At 36.3% G+C, this 23475-nt stretch overlaps 3 protein-coding genes across 7 annotated transcripts; 2 read left to right on the forward strand and 1 right to left on the reverse strand.

Annotated features, from left to right (window-relative positions):
* Nucleotides 1-292: 292 nt before the first annotated feature.
* Nucleotides 293-9334, forward strand: LOC117620635 (NADP-specific glutamate dehydrogenase). 4 transcript variants are annotated; one of them, XM_034350760.1, is made up of 16 exons: nt 293-598; nt 1421-2007; nt 2629-2758; nt 2850-3051; nt 3300-3386; nt 3465-3524; nt 3624-3725; nt 4765-4836; nt 4926-4981; nt 5349-5434; nt 6781-6871; nt 6969-7126; nt 7243-7334; nt 8067-8150; nt 8451-8524; nt 8807-9334. In XM_034350760.1, exons 2-16 carry the CDS (start codon nt 1446-1448, stop codon nt 8880-8882), a joined length of 1932 nt encoding a protein of 643 aa, XP_034206651.1. In that variant the 5' UTR covers nt 293-598; nt 1421-1445; the 3' UTR covers nt 8883-9334. The 4 variants fall into 4 exon arrangements, with proteins under 4 accessions (XP_034206651.1, XP_034206652.1, XP_034206653.1 ...); XM_034350761.1 differs by having other exon boundaries at nt 8070-8150; XM_034350762.1 differs by having other exon boundaries at nt 3624-3710.
* Nucleotides 9335-9478: 144 nt separating this feature from the next.
* LOC117620636 (RWD domain-containing protein 1) lies at nt 9479-14690 on the reverse strand. The gene is made up of 11 exons (XM_034350765.1): nt 14546-14690; nt 14032-14097; nt 13840-13907; nt 12736-12769; nt 12528-12597; nt 12130-12187; nt 11810-11938; nt 10944-11035; nt 10311-10395; nt 9992-10070; nt 9479-9837 (listed from the first exon to the last, which is right to left on the reverse strand). The coding sequence occupies exons 1-11, from the start codon at nt 14550-14552 to the stop codon at nt 9755-9757; spliced, it is 771 nt and encodes a 256-aa protein (XP_034206656.1). The 5' UTR covers nt 14553-14690; the 3' UTR covers nt 9479-9754.
* A 2494-nt stretch (nt 14691-17184) lies between these two features.
* Nucleotides 17185-22432, forward strand: LOC117621607 (uncharacterized protein At1g51745). 2 transcript variants are annotated; one of them, XM_034352178.1, is made up of 4 exons: nt 17185-18043; nt 19568-19865; nt 19974-20607; nt 21086-22432. In XM_034352178.1, exons 1-4 carry the CDS (start codon nt 17844-17846, stop codon nt 22102-22104), a joined length of 2151 nt encoding a protein of 716 aa, XP_034208069.1. In that variant the 5' UTR covers nt 17185-17843; the 3' UTR covers nt 22105-22432. The 2 variants fall into 2 exon arrangements, with proteins under 2 accessions (XP_034208069.1, XP_034208068.1); XM_034352177.1 differs by having other exon boundaries at nt 17186-18043; nt 19568-20607.
* Nucleotides 22433-23475: the final 1043 nt, after the last annotated feature.

Raw genomic sequence — 23475 nt, forward strand, 5'->3', positions numbered from 1 at the left:
AAATCATAATTTGCCCTAAAATATTTTTCTGAATTTTTTATTACAAAACTTTTTTTATTGAGAGGAGTGCTAAGATTAGAACCCATAACTTTACAATGAGATAATTACTCCAAACCATTATACTAGTTTTTGAATTTTGATTGTCCTACAAAAAGAAAAAGAAGGAGAAAAAGGGTTATTAAGGGAGCGCGTGTCACGCGCGCCACAGAGAAGAAGTAACTATACGATAATAACATTTGCACGCTCATAATTGCAGTTTAAGAAATGAAATTCGCCCCACTTGTATATTCTCTCTCTCACTCTCTCTCTCTCTCTCTCTCTCTCAAATATATTTATTCTCTCAAATATATTTATAAAAGCTTTCCCCTTTACATACTGTTGTACCATACAATCTCTTCTCGTCACTGAAAAATCTGATCGAACAAGAGCCCGACTATCCAGACGTGTTGATCTGACTCTCTGTGTCATCTTCTTCAACAATTTCCACAACCGTCTGCATAAAGGTTCCAGCTTTGGAGAATTGCAACTGCTCAAGGGACCAGTTTGAAACTGCAACTTGAAACGCTCAAGTTCATCGTTTTCGTCGTCTGTACTCACGGTACTTGATGGATTTTTTGATTTCTAAGTTCTGGGTATTCTTCAAAATTGACAATTAACGTATGGATGTTATTGAATTCCCAAAAAAATAACTTCTAGCAATGATTAGAAATGAAATACTGTTGCTTTTTTGTTTTCTGGGGTTTTTTATTCTTCTCTAAGAACTCCTTAGTCGTAAGTGATTTTGGATTTTAGGTGCAATGGATGTATTTGGGGCGTAATGGAATGATTAATTCTCGATGGGCAGTTACTTTATACGGGGTTTAGAAAGTTCTTAAGGGTGCTGAGAAAACTGATGTTTAGATAATTGATGTTTTGGCTTTTAGGAGGTCATAACTGTTATCAAAGTTATGCTTGTGTTAGTCTCAGTGCGGTGGAGTTTTTCGTTTCCTCTGTAGTGGAAGTTATGGGATTTACAAAAGGTTTTTCTTGCCTTACCTTGGAAATACAAAGGAATGCTTGCGGGGAACAAATTCTAAATTGTATGAGAAACTGAGTATTGTAAACTAAGTTTGTATACTTATACTTTTCTATTGAGTGTAAGGTAATAAGGATAACTGAAAAATATAAATAGAAGATTTCATGCTATATATTAATTCACACCTTATTTTACGTAAACCTCAACTTGGTGGCTACTAGCGTTATAAGGTTTTGCTACGTTAGAGGTTTCAAATGAAGGTGATGTCTTAGGATTCTTCTAATTGTTTTAGTTATCATGTTCTCTGAAGTTATTTTGTTTTCTGATTTATCAATTTTAGATAATTTTGTAAATGGAGTTAGATAAATTTATCCATGTTAACAAACGGTTAGTGCATGATTTCAGGTTTCAGTTAAGATTGTCATGCTGAATGTTGCTACCGGCCGGTGGATTAGGGATGAATTCCATGATGGATGATATGAATTTGATTCAGCAGGCACAGAGGCATCACTTGGTGGTTCGGGAGCTTGGAGAAGAGATTGATTTAGAAATTGGACCTGGGGATGATGATCCTGCATTTGCTAACACCCCCCTCATTGGTGGTCCACCACGAGAACCTTCTGCTGAGGATCATGATGAAAGCAAGAATATGGTAATGGTTTCTCAACTCCCTAGTGATGACCAAGATATGTCAAAGGGACAACCAGTAAAAAGGAAGAAAAAGGTTGTGAAAAGATGGAGAGAGGAATGGGCAGATACCTACAAATGGGCTTATGTTGATGTCAAGGAAGGGACGGCTAGGATTTTTTGCTCTGTGTGTAGGGAGTATGGCCGGAAGCATAGAAGAAACCCCTATGGAAATGAGGGTAGCCGAAATATGCAGATGAGTGCACTCGAGGAACACAACAATAGTTTGCTTCACAAAGAGGCACTTCGCCTTCAAATGGCTTCCAAGGATAAGATCATTGCTGACAAACCCATTTATGTCAAAGGTTAGCACATTATGCTCTATTTGTACGATATGGTTTGAAAGTTAAACAAATATTGACCATCTAAAATATGCATTAATCCTTTTGTGGAGTATCACCCAAAATATTCTCTTTGCAGAGTGTTACTTTAGTGTTAGTTTTCGTTTTTATAGAAAGTAATCTCTTAAGGTTATGTTTACAGTTAGGATTTGTAATTTTTGAACTTCTTGTGGAATGAAAATTTTGGTTATGGTGAACTGTTATAATCTGCAATTTGCAAACTTATAATGGGGCTTATGCACATGACTGTACACACCTTAAAACTTCTTCCGGCATTATAGGGGGTTTTAGTTAACTTTTAATATATCATTTTTTGAACTGGTTGCTGACTGAAAGTTTTGGTTACGGTGAACTGTTATAATCTGCAATTCGCTAAGTTATAAGGGGGCTTATGTAAGATACACATGATTGTACACCTATATACTTCTTCCGGCATTATATGGAGTTTTAGTTAAACTTTAATGTATCAATATTTGCATATATTTTATACCTTCTCATGATTGAAAGAAAGAAATGGTGAGATTAATTTATTAATTAGTTCTCCTGTTTGGCTGGTTTTTCTTTGGTATTACTCTTAAAATGTAGCTCTTATGTCAAAAACGGCTGGATCAATCGTTGAAGCTGCACTGAAAAGGGATCCTCATGAGGTTGAGTTCATACAATCACTGCAAGAAGTAGTTCATGCTTTAGAAAGAGTGATTGCAAAAAATTCTCAGTGAGTTACCTAATGGCACACTATTTAAAGAAAATAAAGTCTTATTCCAGGTTCATGTAAAATCTGATCAAGTGGCTCTAAACTGTTTCAGTTATGTAAGCATCATGGAGCGCTTGTTAGAACCTGAGCGTATGATTGTTTTCCGAGTTCCATGGGTGGATGATAGAGGTGAGACAAACGTTAACCGAGGCTTTCGTGTACAGTTTAACCAGGCCTTGGGTCCATGTAGGGGTGGTTTCCGGTTTCATCCTTCTATGACCTTGAGCATTACCAAGTTTCTTGGATTTGAACAGGTATTGGTTGTTTTTGGAGTTCTTGTTAATTGACTTATCTTCTGTTGGTCGGTTTGTGTCAAAGTTTGTGTTAAATTTTGCCAAATTTTTTCTTCATTACCCTCCGTTGATTTGTGTATCCAATGCTAGGTGTTCATAAGAACACCAAATTTAATAATGAATGCTAGTGACCAGGTAAAAAATTTCAGACTGGAAGTGACTTTAAGTCTTGTGACTGCTTTACATTGTGCTATTTCCCTTCTCTACAGACTTTAAAGAATGCCTTGTCACCATACAAAATCGGAGGGGCAGCGGGCGGTAGTGATTTTGATCCAAAGGGAAAAAGTGAGAATGAGGTAAAATCTTCATTCTGTTATATGTGGTCTCTAGTAGCCTTCTCGGGAGTTCTGAATGATTGTCTTCTAAGCTGGCAGGTTATGCGTTTTTGCCAAAGTTTTATGAATGAGATGTATCGCTATTTGGGTATTGACAAGGTAACTTCAGGAAGATTTCATTCCATAAATATTTACTTCTATATATGGAAATTCGATGCTTTATCCTGCATGTCTGGTTTAATGCTGTATACACTTTAGGACCTTCCTTCAGAGGAGATGGGTGTTGGTACTCGGGAGATGGGATATCTCTTCGGACAATATAGACGTCTAGCTGGTCACTTTCAGGTACCAGAAACACCGGTAACAAACTATTTCTGAATATATCTTCTTGCCTTTTGTGGATATAAATTAGTACCTGAGAAGCATGTGTAACTTGTATCATGATTCATAAGGAACGTGTTAATTGTGTTAGAGCGGAAAAATGTTCTTTTTAGAAAAGAAAAAAAATACAGGAAGCATGGTCTTATTAAAAGAAAAGATGAAAGTTACAAAGTAGAGGACAAGTTGCCCACTGATCCGTTTTGAGTACTCTATGTACCCAACATTTATGGAAATTTTATTCTTGCAACTCCCATGTATGGAATGTCCAATTAATTGAGGATGATATTTGCGGTGAAGTTCATGAGGGTGCGTATTGAAATATATTGCTGAAATATCTGTCATAAAAAGAAAATAGTGAATAGGTGGGGTACAGAAGCAAAACAGTGAATATTTGCCTCCTTTTGCTTTGTATTGGGAAGGATGAAACTAGTAATTAAATTAGAAAGCCCGTTGTTCTTTTCTGCCCCTACAAAGTTTATAATTCTTTTTTATTTCTATCCATATAAAGTCTACTGTTCTTTTCTATCTCTACAAAAGTCAAGATTCTGCTTATCTGTTTATTGTGGGAAGAAAATCAAGTGATATGTCTTTATCTATTCAGTGTTCTTTTCTGTCCATGCAAAAGTCAAGTTTCTGCTGATGTGATTCACATGGGAAGAACATTAAGTAATGTCTTTATGTTTTCATATGTTTGCGATTCTTATGGTCTGGCAAAGTCCATTGTTCGTTTCTATCCCGACAAAGTCTATTGTTCTCTTCTATCCCGAAATCAGTAATTAAATTAGAAAGTACCGTAGTTCTTTTCTATCCCGACAAATTCTTTTGTTCTTTTCTATCAGTACAAATGTCTAGATTCTGCTTATCTGTTTATCGTGGGAAGAAAATTAAGTGATATGTCTTTATCTATTTAGTGTTTTTTTCTGTCCATACAAAAGTCAAGTTTCTGCTTATGTGTTTCTCATGGGAAGAACATTAAGTAATGTCTTTATTTTTTCATATGTATGCCTTACTTATGCAGGGAAGTTTTACAGGGCCAAGGATATTTTGGTCTGGTTCTAGCCTTCGAACTGAAGCAACTGGATATGGGCTGGTAACTAATATCACAATTCTCCCATGCTCGTTGTTTCCTTTTTCATCTTGATTTCCTTTGAAGTTAACAAAGTTCCCATGCTTCTGCAGGTTTTCTTTGCACAGCTCCTACTTGCAGACCTGAATAAAGATTTCAAAGGATTAAGGTACATTTACTTAAACTTTTTTAATAGTCAATTACATAGCATACTAACACTCTAGGATATTGACTTAGAACAGCGCATGTGAGTATGTGAGTTCTTTCTGTTTAGGTAGCCTCATGAAGACTCCAATCCTTATGTTTTACTTGATAACTATTATATTTCATGTAAATATGAGAAATTGTGTATGCTTAATTTTATGGAGATGATGTAAAGCATGCAGAGGCTTATGGGTGTATATGTATCTATTCATGAGAGAGAGAGACAGAGAGAGAGAGAGAGAGACCTTAAAATTTAAAATTTGTAATTGACTGTCTAAAGGTTGTTTTGCAAATCTATAATGTTGAAGATGCTTGTATGAATTTCTCTCCAGGTGTGTTGTGAGCGGCTCAGGAAAGATTGCTTTGCATGTCCTCGAGAAGCTTATTGCATATGGTGCTCTTCCCATTACAGTTTCTGGTATTTTCTTTTAAACAAGTATTTTTGGAACTACTTATGTCACGTCATAGAAATTTTTTATGTATTCATACTAGATCACCGAATGGTGCCCACAGTTTAATCATAATGCTGTTGACCTGATTGATTAATATTAGTGTAAAAAAGAGGTAAAATATTTTGGTAAGTGCTAGTGCTGAATATGCATCAAACGTAGAATCATAGACTATAGAGTGCGCTGAAAAGGAGGAAATCCACTGCAGTTTATTTATTTTTTACTCTCAACATCTTGATTTGGTGGCATTTCTGCTTACAGATGCTTGTGACAAGTTTGTTGTTTCTTTTCTGCTTTTTATAGTTTTGTTTATATTTATACAGAGCAGCATGCAAGAACCTTCAGCTATTTGGCAGTTTGTTACTGAAAGTGATGGAAAACAATAATATTGAACTTTGTAGTACTTATCCTGATTTCCTGGCTATAGCTCAATAAACCTCCTACTTCTGCTGTGGTGGCCATAGATGATAGATCAATCTTGGGAACGCCAAAAGCTAATTTTTATATGTGATTATAATAATGTAGTTTTGACGTGGACAGTTTCAGAAACGTGCCAACGGATTGTTAATGTGGCAGGTATATTCCTTGTTGGAATTAGTCAAGACTCAAACAAACTCCTAACTGGACTAGTAAACTCTCAGGAGGCCACATAGAAAGGCCCATTATTTGATTGGACTCATGTAATGATATGATAAAACCATGGGCCATTATAACTCAAGTAATGATAAGATAAAACAATGTCTTAGAACCAGCAATTGCAGAAATTATGGAATACCGAACTCAAGAAACTTGAAGAAAAGTGAAAGTACTAATAATTGACTGTCATGGACACCTGTTCTTGGACAATAGCCTATGATTAGGAGAATCAACCTTGGGCTTCCATAAGCAGAATTCTTCTCTTATCCATGCTATGCCTACTCCACCAAGTTTACTCTGACATGATTTACGTGCTAAGAAGGTCAAACGTTTTATTTTATTTTATTTATGTGATCGCATCTATTAGGTACACGAGCCATGAATGATCTACGAGAACAATCTTGTTTTCAACAATGATCTTAGCATGTAAGTTAGAATCATAGATTGCGAGTGGTCAATTTGTTTGTATCTTCTTTGGACATGATTGGTTTTGTATCTTATATTGTAAAGATGGTATGATTAACATCTGTCACTGAGTTGGGATCAAAATAAGAAATGAATTATCATTCTCATTGCATCTGAAGAAAGAGAAAAGATATGAAGAAGAATAGCAGTATTTTATTAGGTTTTGACAGTTCTTATGGCTTACATGCCTTTTATCTGCAAAACTATTGCACAGATTCAAAGGGTTATCTGGTGGATGAGGAAGGATTTGATTATATGAAAATCTCATTTTTGAGAGAGATCAAAGCGCAAAATAGAAGTTTGAGGTATGTGTTTCTTGCCGTCTGTTTTACATCTGTTTGTGAAATTGCTATATGGACTTATAGGTTCAGGTTTCATTAATTCTACATGTGGCATTTGCAGAGATTATTCAAAGACTTATGCTCGATCTAAGTATTATGATGAAGTGAAACCTTGGACTGAAAGGTGTGATGTTGCATTTCCTTGTGCTACACAGAATGAAATTGATCAGTCTGACGCCATTAGTCTGGTTAATTCAGGTTGTCGTATACTAGTAGAAGGTAGTAATTACTCGTGACAACATGCATCCTCGCTTTTTATTTCTTATCCTTTTGTTTTTGTATTCACTTATTTTAACTCTATATCACCATTATTGTCGTTCTTATTTTGTTTCTAGGTTCAAACATGCCCTGTACACCTGATGCTGTTGATGTTTTGAGAAAAGCTAATGTTCTAATTGCTCCTGCAGTGGCCGCTGGTGCTGGTGGAGTATGATTCTTATCTTTCCAATTCATGCTTGATAGATATACTTTTAATATGTGCTGGAACTATGCTGCTATTGTGAAATGTATTCTTCTCATGTTTCTATTTGGTCTGAATTTAGGCTAAATTCAAGCCAAGCTTCTTTTTTTTGTTTGTGAAATAATATGGAATTCTTCAGGCCAAAAGAAAAAAAAAAAGGAAGTTCAGCAGCCTTGGGATCATCGTTCAATATTAATGGTTTAAGAATTTAAGAATCTCACATCGAGTATTCTAATCCATTCATCTCAATATGTGAAATCATGAACCTATCCACCCATTATCCTTGGCTATAACATGTTATCAGAGGAGGCAATTCATTGACGTGCTAGGTCTAATATAGACATGCATGTTCAACATCACCCAATATAACTGATTCACATGTTTAGCTGAGTGGAGGGAGTATTGAATATAAAAATTTAACATCGGGTTGCATCTAATTTATAAAATCATATTTCTCCACTTGTTGTCGGTTGGTTTTGGGTTGAATTCTCCAATTTTAACAGGTTCAAGATCTAACATCTGGTTTTTAAGGAAGTGGCACTGGGAGAATATGTTGGAAGTAAAAGTAATTTATTTTTGTTCAGGCATTTGATGAAACAGCATGAGTTAATCATTTCAAATATTTATATCAGTATGGCTTCTGATTATCTACTACTTTCGTTTCCCTTTCAATTTATGTTCTCTGTGTTTGCTTGGTAGCAGGTGGTGGCTGGAGAATTTGAATTGAACCACGAGTGTAATTCAGTGAACTGGTCCCCCGAGGACTTTGAATCTAAATTACAGGTGAGGCTCTCTATATTCTATCATGTTGGTATAACCTTTTTCCGTAAGTAGTTGGAGCAGTTTTTAAAAGCCACGCATTCCGTTTCTCATATTTTGGAGTTGTGAGGAACTAAAAGAGTCTGTCTTAATGACTGCTGGTAGCATGAGAAATATCCTCTAGAAAAGCTAAATTGTGAACACCCTTTCATTGCTCAACTTAAAGATTACGCGAAGGTCTTGAGCTGTTTTTTTATTATTTATAAATAATTAAATTTTCTTATTTAAATGATTTCTGATTTCCTTTGTATTTGTAACTCTCAGGAAGCAATGAAACAGACTTATCAGAGAAGCCTCAAAGCCGCAGCTGATTTTGGTTACCAGAAAGAAAGTCCTGAGTAAGTACATTATCATATTGACACTTGCCTTCTCTTTTCCTGTTAGTGTTGTCATGAGAATACTGTTTTCTGAAACCAATTAGTCTTACTGCTGTGTATATAGTGCCTGGTGCCTTTTGTGTTAATTATTAAAGAAAAAATGCACACTGGCTTTTAAACAGCGATGAGCAATGGTTTGTTCATTATGTTGTCAGTACCTGGGCTGATTAATGATTCGTCATTGCACTGCTCCCATAAGATCGAACTCTCTTAATATCATGTGTCATTTTACGTGCCTGACAGGGCTTTGGTACACGGAGCTATCATTTCTGCTTTTCTGACTCTTGCTCAAGCCATGACCGATCAAGGATGTGTATAGAACTGAAGAAAATTGTACAATTATTTGCATGTTCCTCAAAAGCTGATCAGTGTCATCAACGATGAACGATTTTTCGAGACATGCATGTGGTTCACCGTTGCAAGTTGTAGATCTTTACGAGCTTTACCATGTTGATTTCAAGATCAAGGTGGTATTTGAGATATAGCAGATTCCGTTGTAACATAATATGTAATGTTGTAATAGCCCTGACATGGAAAAGGGATTAAGGATAAATTATAATAGGCAGAGTGCAAGTGAAAATTGTGTAGTAGCTCAGTGGTAGGATAGGAAGGGCCTCAATGTGCATAGCAGGGAGCGCTTCATAAAGTACTCGTTGTTTGCCTGGTGGAATATTTTGGATAGTGACTCAGACTGGAAATAAATTCTAATAATGTGTTAAAATATTCTATTATTCGGGTTTCCGACCAATGAGAACAGCAGTATTAATTTCACGTTTTTTCTTCTTTTTTATCTGGCATGGTAGGGTTAATTTTCATACCATTGATTTTCTTGGTACCACACATGCTAATCCATGGGGTAACAACCCTCATGTTCTCTAGTTGCAAATATATAACATAAGCAAAATGTGTATAAAATCAAGATCAAAATTTTCAATAAAAATATACGATAACAATATTGTATGTATCTAACATCGATACTTGTTACAAGACTAAATATGAAAAATATTGATTCACACCTAAAAGACAAGTTTTCCAATTATTTTCCTTTTTGCAAAATCCACTCCTCTCAGCTCTCTACAAAAAATAATGGTAGTCATAAAACCACATCTCTGTCCTTGAGGCCTAAAGCCAGGCGCAAAATGCATATGAAGACAAAGCCAAATGCGGGCGCATACTTAGTCGGATAGTGCTCTAGTTAGTCTCTCTCTTGGAAGAGTGGGATGACGAGTCGGTTTTCTCAGCCAAATAGTGTTCAAGCATATCGTCTTCATCATCTGCCATTAACCACAAGACAAGAGGGTTTCTTCATCAGATTTGGAACACAAAAACACTCATCAGCCTAATCCGTGTTTACAAAATTAAGCAGTCCGACTACGGTTCTGGTATTATCAACATTAGACTAAATAAGCTTAGAGGAGAGAGAATCACCTTCAAAATCATCATCGTCGAAGTCGATGTCTTCCACATCTTCTTCATCAGACCCTTCAGTGGCTGGGGCTGCTCCTTTCTGTGGAGGAGAGAAAAATTCACCTATTTTATTGTTTATTCTTTGCAAATCGGCCATTAAATGTGTCAACAAGAAAATGCTGCAATTCTTTTGACGTAAGAGTGTAATAAGCCAATAATTTTCACTTGTATTATGTTTACAACATGAAACCAGTACATATTTTATTGTACATATTGGTTTTTGTTTTGTGCAAAACTGATCAGTGTGAGAGCAAGGTAGAATCAGGGGAAAATAAATTACCACAGCATGTCTTCCACTTTCAAACCACTGTCTACCTGTGAGCCTCTTTTCCTTGGGTGCTGAAAGCGCAGCCTCAGGCATTAACCTGGAAATCAATCACCATCAGTTAGAAATAAAAATAAAGGCACACGCAAAGATATATCAATGATCTACTATTTGGAAAGTATTAACTTTCAAGAAAGTTTTCCTTTGAATTTCTTTTTTCCTTTTTGACTGGGAAGTCTTAGTCAAAGTGCTTATGAACTGTCATTGCTTTCTCAAAAAGAATATTTTGTAATAGTAGGGTTTGAACCTACCACAGATCCCAATCGTACCACCGCATTACCTGCTAAACCAAGACCCAGGTTCCTTTCTTTCCCAGTCTAATGTCATATATCTATCATGTACAACCTAAGGGCCTAAAGTGCAAGTAGGAAACATAAGAAATGAATTTAATCCGTCACACGCTTCTTCCCCTATACATCTAACTTTTTGGTGAAAAGATACCAGAAAGGAAAGCATTTGTATCACCTACAATCAGCTAATGATATTACTATCACCACCTTCACATGCTTTATAACAACGAAACTTCAAAGAGTTACCAAACAAAACCTTATTTTGAAATTATATATATATAAATAAATAAAAACTTACTTGGCTCGCTCAAGTGCCAATTCTGCTTCAAACATCTCTCTCCATGCCAGAAATGTTTCAACAGTAACAGGTTCTCCGTGTGGTACAATTACCTAAAATGGGAAAAGAGGTGAGAAGAAAAGTGTGAAGCAGCTTCTTAAGACATGTCTTTCAAGAAGATGCTCATTATCAGAGATGCAAATAGCGCATACACCATTTTTTAATATGAAATAAATCCCATGGGAAAGTTTGAAGCTGCTTATGCAGTTTTCACAAATATTCATTATCAAGTTCGGCTGAAATCACAGGGAAAAATGCAGGGTGCAGAAGAAACAAGATTAACACGTTTAAAAAGTATGATTTATCTTCTAGAAGCTTCGTCTTTCCAGATAGACGACTACCAAAGTATGATTTATCTTCTAGAAGCTTCGTCTTTCCAGATAGACGACTACCAAAGTATGATTTATCTTCTAGAAGCTTCGTCTTTCCAGATACACAACTACCATTCCTCCAGGACAGAGAATGGGAGAGGATTGTTCCCTTGAATGGAGAGAATAGCTAGCAGTTTCATATTAACAGCCTCAAAGATTTCATGACATAACTTCTCCCAGCTAGTTGACCAAAAAAAAAAAAATTCTCCCAGCTATTTTAAATAAAAACCTCAGCAAGACTTAACTACAGACAGCTGATATAGGAGCATGATAAATAACCAATGCATCGTACATTCAACAATTTACCAAAAACATTGCATTCAACAGGTTTGCAAGGTTTTGGGATATTTCATAGTTTTCCAGGAACTCTTGGAGGCAAGCTCCATTATGCTAAGGACTTAGAACGCAAATAGCCACAAGATGATTAGAATTCAAGACGGAGGAGAAAATCCATACATCATCCTTTGCTGCTTCTTCTGCTTCAGCATCCTCAATACTAGTGTCTTGACAATATTGCTCAGAAAGCCATTCTTTAGCTGATGTAACTAGTGTGTAGATCATAGCCATACCAAGATTTTCAGATGCCTGTAGAATATAAGTTTTGAATCAAAATCAGAATTATTTGGATAAACTCACATAATTCATTGAGTTGTATTACACATCACCTTAGTACAGATCAAAATATGCTGCCTATTTAATTATCAGTAGACTGACCTAGAAGAAACAAAAAAAAAAACAAACACTGCGTGTAGGAATAAAGAGTGCCTAAGAATTACCTCTTGTTGAAGCTTTTCTTTCAAAATTCTAAGATGTTCTCCTTGTATACCACGTAAACTGGAGGGAAAAGATCAACTATTAGTTGGAACTTCAACAATATCTTTATAAACAACCCTGCATTCACAGTTCTGACTTTCCAGCATCCTAACTCAACAACACAATGCTGACAGAACTAATCTACCTGAACAATACAACGTTGATAGAAGAGGGATACCATCAAAATGAATTTGTACCATTGAACTCATAAGACCCAAGAGTAGTTTTTTCTAAACTTCTTTTAGTTTCTTTTAGGTTTATTTTAGTACTTGTGTCTGTATAATATACAGTTGCTTGAACGCACTGAGTGGAGAATAGCATAGTACTAATTTGCACAGTGTTATGCATGGGAATGTGATACCTGTTCAAATTCAAAAGCGGAGGCTCATCTGGATATCTTTCTTGGTGTGAGAAAATCAAAGCCAGCTGAACTGAAACAGAGGTTTCCAAAATAACTTATGTCCAAATGTAAAGTAAAAGATCCAAAACCAGAAGAAAAAAAGAAGGGAACTCTTGAAATTTCTAAATAAACGACATTCTTCAAAACATCATAATGCAAAAACAGTAACCTGGAGCAGTTGTTACTTCATCTGCCTCATCATCCTGTTGAAAAGAAAGCGAGGAAATGCATAAGAGGAAAGTTATATGTCAAGTGACATATGTCTTGGGAGATGGTATTAATTTTCAGCTTGACATGCATAAAAAGATTTATACAGGAAGATGCAGATTTCTAGAGAAGAAGCAAGCTCTACACGAGCGACCAGCTCAACGCATAAAAATATATTTCCGTAGATTTATCCGGTTACTTCTAATGACATAAATGCTTCCTTCCTAGTTACACCCATCCCTGACAAGCTACGTGAACCCTGCTCCCAATACAATCAAGTAAAAGATGTGTCAGGGTGCTGGTAGGACATTAACTACTCAAATATCACTAATCTCGATCCTACGAAATGGGCACCAGATACGGGGTGAGAAGCAAGTTGTTTACCGCACAATAATGCGAAATGCCATGATCTGTTGGAGAATCTAAAAAAAATCTCATCTGGCATTTGAGATCACACCCCAATACACTTGGATGAAGGAAAGAGCATAAAGATGCAAGTTCCAAGGAATTTCTTTCATGCCCCAAAATTATGAAAAGTGATCCAATGAAAAACTTATATGCCCCAAAATATGATGTATCGCTGTAAAGCTGGACACTTCGTTACCATTCTGAGCTTTTGGAAGTGGATAGAAGTCAACCAGAAGAAAAAAAAAACTTGTATCCACTTCCAAGAGATGAGAATGATAACGAACTTGTATCCATTTTTACACAGATACATCACATCATTCTTGTACAAGAAGGAAGCTAATGCCACTAACAAAAATTACGCCTTTTGCTTTTAAAATACATCACATCATTCTTGTACAAGGAGGAAGCTAATGCCACTAACAGGAATTACGCCTTTTGCTTTTAAAATGGACAAAGGAGCTCAACAAACGTGGCTGATTAACTACTCTAGTCTACTTTTACCCAACTAAAATACAAGAAAGTATGAACCATGATAAATTATTTTGAGTGTGTGTCCAACAAGTATAAAAATATTGCATTTGCTACTCGTGGGTTAATTTATTATTATGCCATTAGAATTGAAAAGGAAATGGACACGCCTAAAGACGGAGATACCTACCACTGGAGTTACTTTTATTTGAAAACACCTCTTGGAAGTGTTTAACCCACTCTCACCCGAGTGAATTTCTGGTATAAAGAAAAACAACAAAACAGAAAATTCCTATTAAATGTTAATGTTTGATAAGCTGGACAACAAGAGAAAAAAAAAAAAAATTCATAACAAATGCTGGTCTGTAGAAGCACCGCATACCTTTGAAATCATCCATAAGTATTGCTTCCAACGCTTCAATTTCCATCTCCTGCTCTTGTATATAGTCTGTATACATAGTTTTAAAACATACAGTGAAGTAAATTTCATAGGTTTAAACATAAAATGAGTTAACTTCCATAATTATTTGATAAAATTCACACATTTCTACCAAACCCATATCCCTAAAACCTCCACAATTGGCCAAATAAACAGAAGTACATTTTTTTTAATCACCAAACAAGCATTCCATTGGAGCTTCTGGGTATTTGTCTCAAAAAACAGTATACATCACCAAAATCAGTAACAAACTACAACCAAGTAAACAATCAATAGATTTCATAATTTTAAATTTCAAAGCTACAAAACAACATTAAAATAAGACATTTTTAGAAGATATAGGCTTGATTGCGCAGCTAAAAGTCATACAACAATCTCTAAACGGAGACCCCTCAGTTCGTCTAATCGATAAAGAAACAAACTTTACTAGCAGAAGAGTATAATTAACGTCAATTACCCGTCATGATCTTGATATGCTTGTCTGATTTTGGCTCTTCTCGCTCGTCAGAGGTGTCTCCGAACCAAATCAGCCACACTCCACGAGTTCAAGAAAACCTATGTCACTCGAGACGCTGCGTTTTGCTCTTCTTTTTTTTCTTATCTAAGACCTAACGTCATCCTAAGAAAAAGGTGGGGCCCTTGGCCTGCATGTGGGACAAGTGTAGGGATTTTAATATATACCTGTCCGTGTTGTATCTCACCACCAAAACGGGGTCGGTGTGTCCTCTTTTGTCTTCTACATCTACATCCAAATTTTATTTCTAAAATAAACCTAAATAAAGATATTTTTGAATACAAACTAAGATTTTTTAATTTTCAGGATTGAGGATTAACTTAGGGACCTTTTCCTCTAATTAAATTAGTGATCGCATTTTATGAACCATTTATTTTTTTCAAGTCATCGTTATTGATAATTCTCGCTGAAAATTAATCAAATCAAACATTATTTATTTATATAACTTTGATCAAATAAATAGACGAATACATATCATAGTAAAAGATGAATCTACGAGGATTAGCTAGCCACTTTTTTTTTTTTTGGTTGTTGATGCATGCTTAGTGACAGAGCCAAATATTCTGTCGAGGAGGATTGATTTTAAATAACTTAACTTTATAGGATAACATACTTAAACATTCATTATAATATCTATATATATATAAAAGAATTCATTATAATTATTAACTTTCTCAATATTACAAATTTGATAACTTATTATTTAATTTTTCATCATTTCAAAATCAAATTCTATTAAGGTAAAAAGATTGAAAAGGCAAATAAAGAAAACAAGTATTAGAAGACGATTTTAGATAAAATGACAAATTTAAATAAAATCCAAAGCACGCAAATGTAAATGATATAGAAAGACGCATAGACAAGCAGTGTAACTTGAGTTGAGGCAAGGAATGAAGTGTGATGGACCTCTAAGCTCAATTGTAAATCATTCTTACAATGATCAATTGCATACAACACCCCCCTCAAAATATTAAGTTTTGTGTTTTGAATTAAAGATAAACTTTATTAGATAAATTTCAACAATACAATCAAAGACATCAATATGACATCTAACAAAATTTAAACGGACAAAAGCCGCACTAAAACTACTAAGCCACATCACAACACACTTAAGCATAATCCCAAACAAAGCCCACAAACCCAACATAATTGAAGCCCTAAGCAACAAAACAACCTAAATAAACCCTACAATCATTCAACAAAACAACCTAAATAAACCCTACAATCATTCCTCACACCCCAATTTTCACATCAACCCCTATCCTCCCATTGACAACCAGTCCCTTAACCTTTCCTCGCCACACTCCCCAACCAACCTATCCACCTACTCTCTCTCTCTCTCTCTCTCTCTCTCTCTCTCTCTCTCTCTCATGAATCTACCACCCCGACTCAAGGGGGAATGAGGGAAAATGAAACCCAAGGGGGAAGGAGAGTTACATTTTGCCTTTATTTTCCCATGTGCCAGACAACCATTTCCTATGTCTGGACTTACCAAACATGGGAAAGCAATTGATTTCTCATTCCCAAACCTCATTTCCCATAAACCAAACGCAACCAAAGAGTTTGTAATGTTCTAATATCATTCATTGCCGATGTAGAAAGAATCCAACATAATACATTGCTAAACTATTCAAATACACAATAATTTTGAGATTCATAAGATTAAACTTATACTATATACGGTTCAAAATAACAACATGATAGGATAACGTGTGGAGTTGTTAGAAGGAAAAGAAAACATTTTTTTCTCTATACTAACTTTTGAACAAGAACCTAAGTTGATCACATTGTAGCTAAATCCTTAAATCACATAGAAATATACAGTCCCGATCTCTTGGACCACAGGAGTCCAAGAGATTGTGGTCACCCACCGTTGGATATTAATCCAATGGTTCAAAATTATATATATAAATGCAATATGACATAAAATGATTATTACCCGATTCAAGTCATAAATGAGTGAACCGTTGAATTTACATCCAACGGTGAGTGACCATAAATCTCTTGGACTACAGGTGTCCAAGAGATCAGGACTGCAGAAATATATTGAGATACATACGGAATAAAAATGAATACTATATGCGCATAAATTGTTAATATCTAATCTAAGTTAGTGTTGTATGACATATATATATTGTGAAACTTATAATTCTAGATTATTGATGAAATAAATTTTTTTAAAATTTACTATTTTAATTCAGAGTCTAACAAAATAACACAGTCCCGATCTCTTGGACCACATGAGTTTAAGAGATTGTGGTCACCCACCGTTGGATATTAATCCAATGGTTCAAAATGATATATATAAATGCAATATGACATAAATGATTATTACCCGATTCAAGTCAACCGTTGAATTTACATCCAACGATAAGTGATCATAAATCTCTTGGACTATAGGGGTTCAAGAAATCAGGACTGGAAAACAACATACCACTTACATGATAAAATTACGATGATCATTGAGTATGGGTCCTTCTTTCAAGACCTCTCTGCTGACATGGTATTGAAACCTAACAAACCGTATACAGGTAACCGTATATAACCCATTTGTGTCTTCTCTCTTTTATGTTTGCTCTGTATCTCTTTCTACCTCACTTGCAACCTCTCTCTCTCTCTCTCTCTCTCATATCTGAGAGCCTCTCTCTCTGTTGGGAAAAAAAAGATACCAAAAGTTGCGGGTTTGATCCAAACACAAAGCTTTTTTCATATTTCTCTATCTTCCCCCTTTCTTCTCTGTGTGTCCGTACACTCTCAGACCCACACAAGCGAGCTTGAACATAGATTTCAAAGCTAAATCCACTAGTGGAAGATCAGAAAACCACACCCAGAAAACAAATAAAAATATAAAATATCTGTAAAACATCATTTTTAGATCCCTCTGTGTGTTCTTTTCTCCATAAACCCTTCATATTAGGTCCTTCTTCTCTATCTCATTTTCTTCTCTCTTGGGTTTTAATATATAAAAAAATCCTAATTTTTCTGGATGTTCCTTGTTTGTTTCTGGGGTTTGTGTTGCATGCAGATTTAAAATTATCTAATTTCTTTATGGGTTTTCTTTTTAATTTATAGTGATTTAGGTTGAGAGTTTATGCATTTTTCCGTGAAACTGAGGCTCTGGGCGATATTCAGAACTCGTGTTTGGTTGAGAATGGAAGGCGGATATTGAAAATTTGCATTTTTGAGATCAGAGTTTTATTGGGTTTCAACTCTTTTTTTTCTTTATCTCTTTCTGGTGGGTATGGTTGAGATGGGGAGTTCTAGTGAGACTAGTAACAAGAGCATTGATGCGTCGGTGGGTGGGTTGGTTTGGGTCCGACGCAGAAACGGGTCGTGGTGGCCCGGTCGGATAATGGGTCTGGACGAGTTGCCCGATAGTTCTGCGGTTTCTCCGAGATCGGGGACCCCGGTGAAGCTTCTGGGCCGCGACGACGCAAGCGTGTGAGTGCTTTCTTTTTTCTTTTTAAAGCCCTACGCGGTTGTCTCCTTCATTTTCTGATTTGAATTTGTCTTACAGTCTTTGTTTTTCAGCTTTTCGATTAAGTAGATTTACATTTTTGTGTAACTGGATTTACCACACTTGGAAATGCCTTGTGCTTAAGATTTTCATAGGTGGTGTTGGGGGAGAGATTTGGTTTTATGGGTTCCTGGATTTAGTGTTGTTTGTTTACTGTGGCTTCTTATTTCTCTTTTTTAATGTTTGGGTTAAGGGATTTTTGTTTCGTTTGGTGTTTCAAGAAGGGTTGAACTCAACTGGCTTATCATTTCACTTCATTCACTGTTTGTTTGTTCTTTCCTCTATGTTTATAGGTTGAAATATACTAAGCTAATGATGTCGATTAAATTACATCAAGTGTGAATTTGTTACTTGTGATATTAGTTAAGTTTTCTCTGCTACCTACTATGTGGCCCTTGTGCATTATAACACTACGCAGTCAGAAAAGATGCATTCTCTCTGCAAAAAAAAATTTGCTTAGATGGTAGGTTGGTGGTTCCAATAAAAAAGAAAGGATGGTAGGCTTGAAGCTTGAGAATACATTCTTGTAAGATTATTTTTGGAAAATAACCTTTGAAAGTTTGAAAAAGTTTGTGATGTATGGATAATTACTGTTTGTGATGCATGAAAGGAAGAAGAAATGCTCTCTTTACACAAATTTACAGGAAAAAGGGATAGAATTCAAGAGGAAATTTTTTTGTACTGAAAGGATAAATATTAAGTTGGAGATTGTGGTTTTGTGGCAACAAATATGTCATAAAATGTCTTGCTACGGTTCACTTCAGGCGTTTTTTATCATCTTGATCTTTTCTTCTATTGGGCCCTAGTTTTAGGGGCCTAATGTGTGGAGAATGAGTCTTAATCTATGGTTTAATTCTCAGATCTGATTATTACTAGGACAGAGGAGTGAAAGGATGTAATGTTATTTCATGCTCTGAAATAACAAAACTAGGGCTTGATTTTAATTGTGACTCTGGAACAATTCAATCTTTAATGTCATTATATCTGAGATAGCGTTACATGAGCACATGGAGTTAATTTGTGTGGGGAATTCAAACAGTGAGAATAGGGCACTGCTGGACTGGAACATTATTTCCGTTATGTGGTACTGTAGTGATGTATAGAGATTTTCCCTTGAAGAGGAGCATTAGATTTTGAGGTATTTGTAAGGCACATTGCTGAAGCTTGAGGCTTTGTAGGTTGATTAGACTGGGGCTTCATGCATGAGGGAAAATTACCAAGGAAATAATATTTGTTCTCTCTGGATTGTTTTACATAAACAGTAATAGATCCTTGCTGTGGGTCTCTAATATAGAGGTTTTGGTTTACCGTTTTCAAGTCGTATTTAGTCGTTTTGATTCAGGGTTATGGGAAGGTTTGTTTTCAAAACAAATTTAAAACTCCTTGTATAGGTGTTTAGCTTAATATTGATATATGAACATAGTCTGATCTTGATCTTATTGGTTTAGGGACTGGTATAACCTTGAAAGATCCAAGAGGGTGAAAGCTTTTCGTTGTGGGGAGTATGATGAATGCATTGAAAAAGCAAAGGCCCATGCAGCTAGCTCCAATAAAAAAGCAGTGAAATATGCACGCAGGGAAGATGCCATTATCCATGCCCTTGAAATTGAGAATGCTCGCCTAGGCAAGGATAATTTGGACTTCAGTGCTCGGATGAGTAATTCAGGTGGTGAGCATGGTTGTTCAGCAAGGGAATCACCTGCCATGTCGCATTCTGGCGAGGAGAATGAAGTTATGGTTGATGATGTGAGTGATTCTGAAAACAGTTCAGACTCGGCACCAGAATTATCTCAATCTGGTATATCTTTTGAAGAGCCAAATCATATCAGTTCTTCTAAGTTGCAAACTGTGCAGGGAAGGAGAAGAAGAACGCCGAATGATTCAGAGGATGATGGAACAGAAGGAGTTAAGCGCATGAGAGGACTTGAGGACCTGGGAATGGGTGTAGTGTCAAAAAAGTCAGGCCAGACTGGTGGGCTTCTTGAACTAGTTCAACAGGACAGTGCTTCACTCTTAGATTCGAACACTCGGAATGGTGTGCCTAATGGAAGTCCTGTAAATGGAAGCAAAGGTATTTCATCACTGAAAAGGAAGAGATCTCAAGTTGCAAATGCTAATGAAGTCTTGAAAAGAAAAAACCGCAGCCGACCGTTGACAAAGGTGTTGGAGAGTACTGCAATGGTGTCTATTCCAGTTACGTGTGACCAATTTCAAAATTCATGTGGTTCACCTCTTCAAGGGTTATCTGATGGCAGGGTTTCTGGATTAGAATCAAATGAGTCAAAAGGGAGTTTATCTGTGGACCACAATGGAATTTCGTGTGAGAATGGAGCCTCTACAAATGCTCCTGAAGGAGCTTTTGGTGCTTCCTGTATTAATGGCAAAATCAAGGAGAATGAGATTCCCAGCATATCTGGGTTAGCTGAGAATGATTCTTCAGATAGGTTATTTGATGTGCCATTTGCTGGAGAGGAAAAAGACCCTTCAGGTAATGGTAATTCAAACACTTATGCATTTGTTTTCAGGAACTTTGTTACCCTATGTTGTTGGGTAAGGATATGGATTTAATTATGTCTTGTATTATCTATTTATTGCATTTTTTACATTTAGATACGTTAGCGGCTTATCACTCTCTCCATTCTCTCTAGGCGTTTTCTTGCTATTAGTTATGTCTTTTATTATCTGAGTGTGCCTGCATTGTTTACATTTAGGTACCCTGCAACTCCGTTACTCTCGCCATTCTCTTTAGCCTTTTTCTTGCTATTAATTATGTCTTGCAGTATTCAAATTTCCCTGCATTGTTTACATTTAGGTGCTCCTGCAACTCTGTCACCCTCTCCTTTTTCTTTATCCTTTCCTTGCTAATTGCAGCAAATTAATTAGCTTGTCTTTCTTTTGTGCCTGATGTGGACCTGACAAAAATTGGTCTGGTTCTCCCTAGCTGATTTTTCATCTCTATCTACCAGGTTATTCACCTATAATTGCAGTTTGTTCATCTGGGAAGCCTCAAATTGGTGCATTGGGAAGGCAATCTAGTCAAAGCAGTCAAGCTGAAGCTGTATCTTTGAGAGATGAGAGAATTAATGAATCTGGTTCTACGAGTTCAGCAGCCTTGCATGATATCGGCCAAAGTATAGAAAAAGGTAGTTCAAAGTGGCAGTCAAAAGGAAAGAGGAATTCAAGACAAACAAGTAAAGATAGAAAACATGACTCAAGAAGGTATATGGACGTGGATGAAGAATCCAATGCTTATTCGGCAGGCATTGAGCATTCTGATGGATTGTCTCAGGATTCTGACCAGAAAGTCAATTGCAAAGGCATTAGTGGTTCCGGTGCATATAATTGCACATTACAAGCAAAGTCCAAACAGGTTACTGAATTGGCTGATGGACCAATTCAAAGGTCACTTCCCTATCGGCAGTCCCGCTTCACAGTGCCTGCAAGATATCAGACGTCAGATTCTACTTCCCGCAATCTTTGCTCTGATGGTTCGTTATATGATGTCAAACTTGAGGTGAAATCAAATTACCGGCCGCAGCATGTCCCGCTGGTTTCCCTTATGAGTAAATTGAATGGTAAAGCCATTGTTGGTCACCCGTTAACAGTTGAGGCTTTGGGTGATGGCTGTTGTGACATCATGTTGTGCAAAGTGGAATGTGATCGGGAAGTTGGTAAAATAGGTTATGCAATTCAGCCAAAAGCAGAAATTGGAAGAAATCCAGGCAAGCATTTGGCATTGCAACCACAAAATTCACCAAATAAATCTCCCAAAACGAAGAAATCTGGGCTCCAGCCAAAAAAGACTCGGAAACTATCTTCTCTGACTGGTCACAAGCAATCTGAAGTGACGAAACCACTGACTGCGAAGCCACAGGGTCCTGTAATAGCTTGTATCCCCCTTAAATTAGTGTTTAGTAGGATAAATGAAGCAGTGAATGGTTTGGCCCGACCAACACATCGAGTTTTAAAATCAAGTGACACTTGAACAAGTTTCTCTTGTGGAAAGAAATGTTGCAGTGGATGGATTCTTCCTGTGAATGTAGTTCTTTATTCAGGGGTTTGGTTCAATTCTGCAGCCTAGTTGCTGCTTCTCATTTATTTGGCCATGTTAAGTTTGCAGCACCATTAACTCCGCTGCCCTTTAAGGCTGAATCCATCTGTACAATTCCGTGATACTGCGTTGTTGTAGGAGCAGTCAGTCAATGGAGGCTCTGCTTTTTTCTCTGTATATAATGTAACATTAGTTGAGGTGTAATAGCATTAGGTATTTGATGACCTGATATTTGGTTATTTAATTTATGAATTCAAGTTCATCAGGAGGGACAATAACTTTATTTCCCAGCTTGCTTCTGTTGTTGGACATGCTTAACAGTTCATTCCTAAGACAATCAAATTTTAATTTTTGCTTAAAATTGATGCATTGCCCTTTCTGCTGCTACTTAATCTTGTTTTGTGTTTGTGTGATGCATGTGACAAAGTCGAGTTCTTCGGAACCGTACTGTTGCAGCTTTCCTGTGTGCCGTTGTGAATCATTTTAGGCTGCTGCTTCTTGTTTGTTGCATTTCTGCTGTGTGTGTGTTTTTATGCTGGTACACTACGTTTGAGTATTTGGTTTATGAATGAAGGGTAGCAGCTGAATATTTTACAGGATTTATAGCTCGAGTGGTTTGAGAGTAGTTTATCTTCCCACTTTAGAGTTCGATTCTCCTCTCCTCTTTGGCCTCTATTTAACAGGGAAAAAGGTGAAATCTATTTTGGAAGGTAGATTTTAGATTTTATATTGTCAAGAATTTCGAATTACAAACAATTAGAGACCACAAGTTTCGTTTCCAAAAAAAAGAAGAGAGATATTGTTCTGCAAAATAAGAAAATAATCACATGACCATGTTACTTTACCTACCGCTACCAGTCTACCACATGCCACAACATAGATAATTTTGGACTGTCTAGATTAATTTCAAGTTAACATCAAAACCCTAGCTAACTCGCATGTCATAAACCCTGGAAGGAACCTACTGCATTTTGTGTGGCCTCTCTTGGAACCCAACAGAATCTCATAACCTTCTTGATATCCTGGAAGAATGGAAACTAGAAGAAGAAACTAGCAACAGGAAGCTGTTCTTTCGGGCCTTGCTTTATGCAAAAAATAGCTCACTAAAAGGAAATGAAGAAAAAAATCTCCATATATATATATATCAAACTATGATTTGCTAATTAAGAAGAATGAACATTTCCATGTAATTTTAGTACGAATTTTTATCACTTGTGAAGTCAATCATGCAAGGAAGTCCCTTTTTTTGAAAGAGGACACACTTTCCCTACCACGTTCATTATTTTGTCAAATCATCCAATCTAA

The sequence above is a fragment of the Prunus dulcis genome, chromosome 3 (genome assembly GCF_902201215.1).
Source record: "Prunus dulcis chromosome 3, ALMONDv2, whole genome shotgun sequence".
Lineage (NCBI taxonomy): Eukaryota > Viridiplantae > Streptophyta > Magnoliopsida > Rosales > Rosaceae > Prunus > Prunus dulcis.

Bases quoted from the DNA above. Each gene is read 5' to 3' on its own strand.
- LOC117621607 (XM_034352177.1), top strand. From the start codon at position 17,844: ATGGTTGAGATGGGGAGTTCTAGTGAGACTAGTAACAAGAGCATTGAT. The intron at 18,044-19,567 runs GTGAGTGCTTTC...TTATTGGTTTAG, and splicing joins GGCCGCGACGACGCAAGCGT to GGACTGGTATAACCTTGAAA. The intron at 20,608-21,085 runs GTAATGGTAATT...TCTATCTACCAG, and splicing joins AGAGGAAAAAGACCCTTCAG to GTTATTCACCTATAATTGCA.
- LOC117620635 (XM_034350760.1), top strand. From the start codon at position 1,446: ATGTTGCTACCGGCCGGTGGATTAGGGATGAATTCCATGATGGATGAT. The intron at 3,726-4,764 runs GTAACAAACTAT...TTACTTATGCAG, and splicing joins TTCAGGTACCAGAAACACCG to GGAAGTTTTACAGGGCCAAG. The intron at 6,872-6,968 runs GTATGTGTTTCT...TGGCATTTGCAG, and splicing joins GCGCAAAATAGAAGTTTGAG to AGATTATTCAAAGACTTATG.
- LOC117620636 (XM_034350765.1), bottom strand. The intron at 12,770-13,839 runs GTAGGTATCTCC...TCTTTTCAACAG, and splicing joins AAATAAAAGTAACTCCAGTG to GATGATGAGGCAGATGAAGT. The intron at 9,838-9,991 runs GTGATTCTCTCT...GGTTAATGGCAG, and splicing joins CGACGATGATGATTTTGAAG to ATGATGAAGACGATATGCTT.